Source organism: Manacus vitellinus, unplaced genomic scaffold (genome assembly GCF_001715985.3).
Source record: "Manacus vitellinus isolate BGI_N305 unplaced genomic scaffold, ASM171598v3 scaffold_139_pilon, whole genome shotgun sequence".
Lineage (NCBI taxonomy): Eukaryota > Metazoa > Chordata > Aves > Passeriformes > Pipridae > Manacus > Manacus vitellinus.
Window position 1 is genome coordinate 269,029 of NW_021938998.1, and position 1,272 is coordinate 270,300.

Here is a 1,272-nt window from a genome sequence, read left to right on the forward strand (position 1 = left end):
ATCCGCTTGCTGGAGGCGCAGATCGCCACCGGCGGCATCATCGACCCCGAGGAGAGCCACCGCCTGCCCGTGGAGGTGGCCTACAAGAGGGGCCTCTTTGACGAGGAGATGAATGAGATCCTGCTGGACCCCAGCGATGACACCAAGGGCTTCTTCGACCCCAACACGGAGGAGAACCTCACCTACCTGCAGCTGATGGAGCGGTGCATCACGGACCCAGAGACCGGCCTCTGCCTCCTGCCCCTGAAGGAGAAGAAGCGGGAGAGGAAGACTTCTTCCAAGTCCTCTGTCCGCAAGCGCCGGGTGGTGATCGTTGACCCAGAGACGGGCAAGGAGATGTCTGTCTACGAAGCCTATCGCAAGGGCCTCATCGACCACCAGACCTACCTGGAGCTGTCGGAGCAGGAGTGCGAATGGGAGGAGATCACCACCTCGTCCTCCGACGGCGTGGTGAAGTCAATGATCATCGACAGGCGCTCGGGGCGCCAGTACGACATCGACGACGCCATCGGCAAGGGCCTGATTGACCAGTCAGCCCTGGACCAGTACCGCTCAGGCACCCTCTCCATCACCGAGTTTGCCGACATGCTCTCCGGCAACATGGGCGGCTTCCGGTCGCGGTCATCCTCGGTGGGATCCTCCTCCTCCTACACCGTCAGCCCAGCCCTGACACGGACCCAGATCTCCATGTGGACCGACCCGACCGAGGAGACCGGGCCGGTGGCGGGCATCCTGGACACGGACACTCTGGAGAAGGTGTCCATCACGGAGGCGATGCGCCGCAACCTGGTGGACAACATCACGGGGCAGCGGCTGCTGGAAGCCCAGGCCTGCACCGGGGGCATCATCGACCCCAGCACCGGGGACAAGTGCTCTGTCGCCGACGCGGTCAGCAAGGGCCTGGTCGACAAGATCATGGTGGACCGCATCAACCTGGCGCAGAAGGCCTTCTACGGCTTCGAGGACCCGCGGACCAAGACGAAGATGTCGGCGGCGCAGGCGCTGAAGAAGGGCTGGCTGTACTACGAGGCCGGGCAGCGGTTCCTGGAGGTGCAGTACCTGACGGGGGGCCTGATTGAGCCCGACGCCGCGGGCCGCGTGTCCCTGGACGAGGCGCTGCAGAAGGGCACCATCGACGCGCGCACCGCCCAGAAGCTGCGGGACGTCAACACCTACTCCAAGTACCTCACCTGCCCCAAGACCAAGCTCAAGATCTCCTACAAGGACGCCATGGACCGGAGCATGATCGAGGATGGGACCGGCCTGCGGCTG

At 64.4% G+C, this 1,272-nt stretch overlaps 1 protein-coding gene across 1 annotated transcript in view; it reads left to right on the top strand.

Annotated features, from left to right (window-relative positions):
- Window positions 1–1,272, top strand: part of LOC115307164 (plectin-like) — a gene marked incomplete at its 3' end in the record, with an annotated part of 24,195 nt that overhangs the window by 6,218 nt on the left and 16,705 nt on the right. The window contains exon 3 of the mRNA XM_029958045.1: window positions 2–1,272. Coding sequence (XP_029813905.1) covers window positions 2–1,272 — 1,271 coding nt within the window. The remainder of the gene's footprint in view (window position 1) is intronic.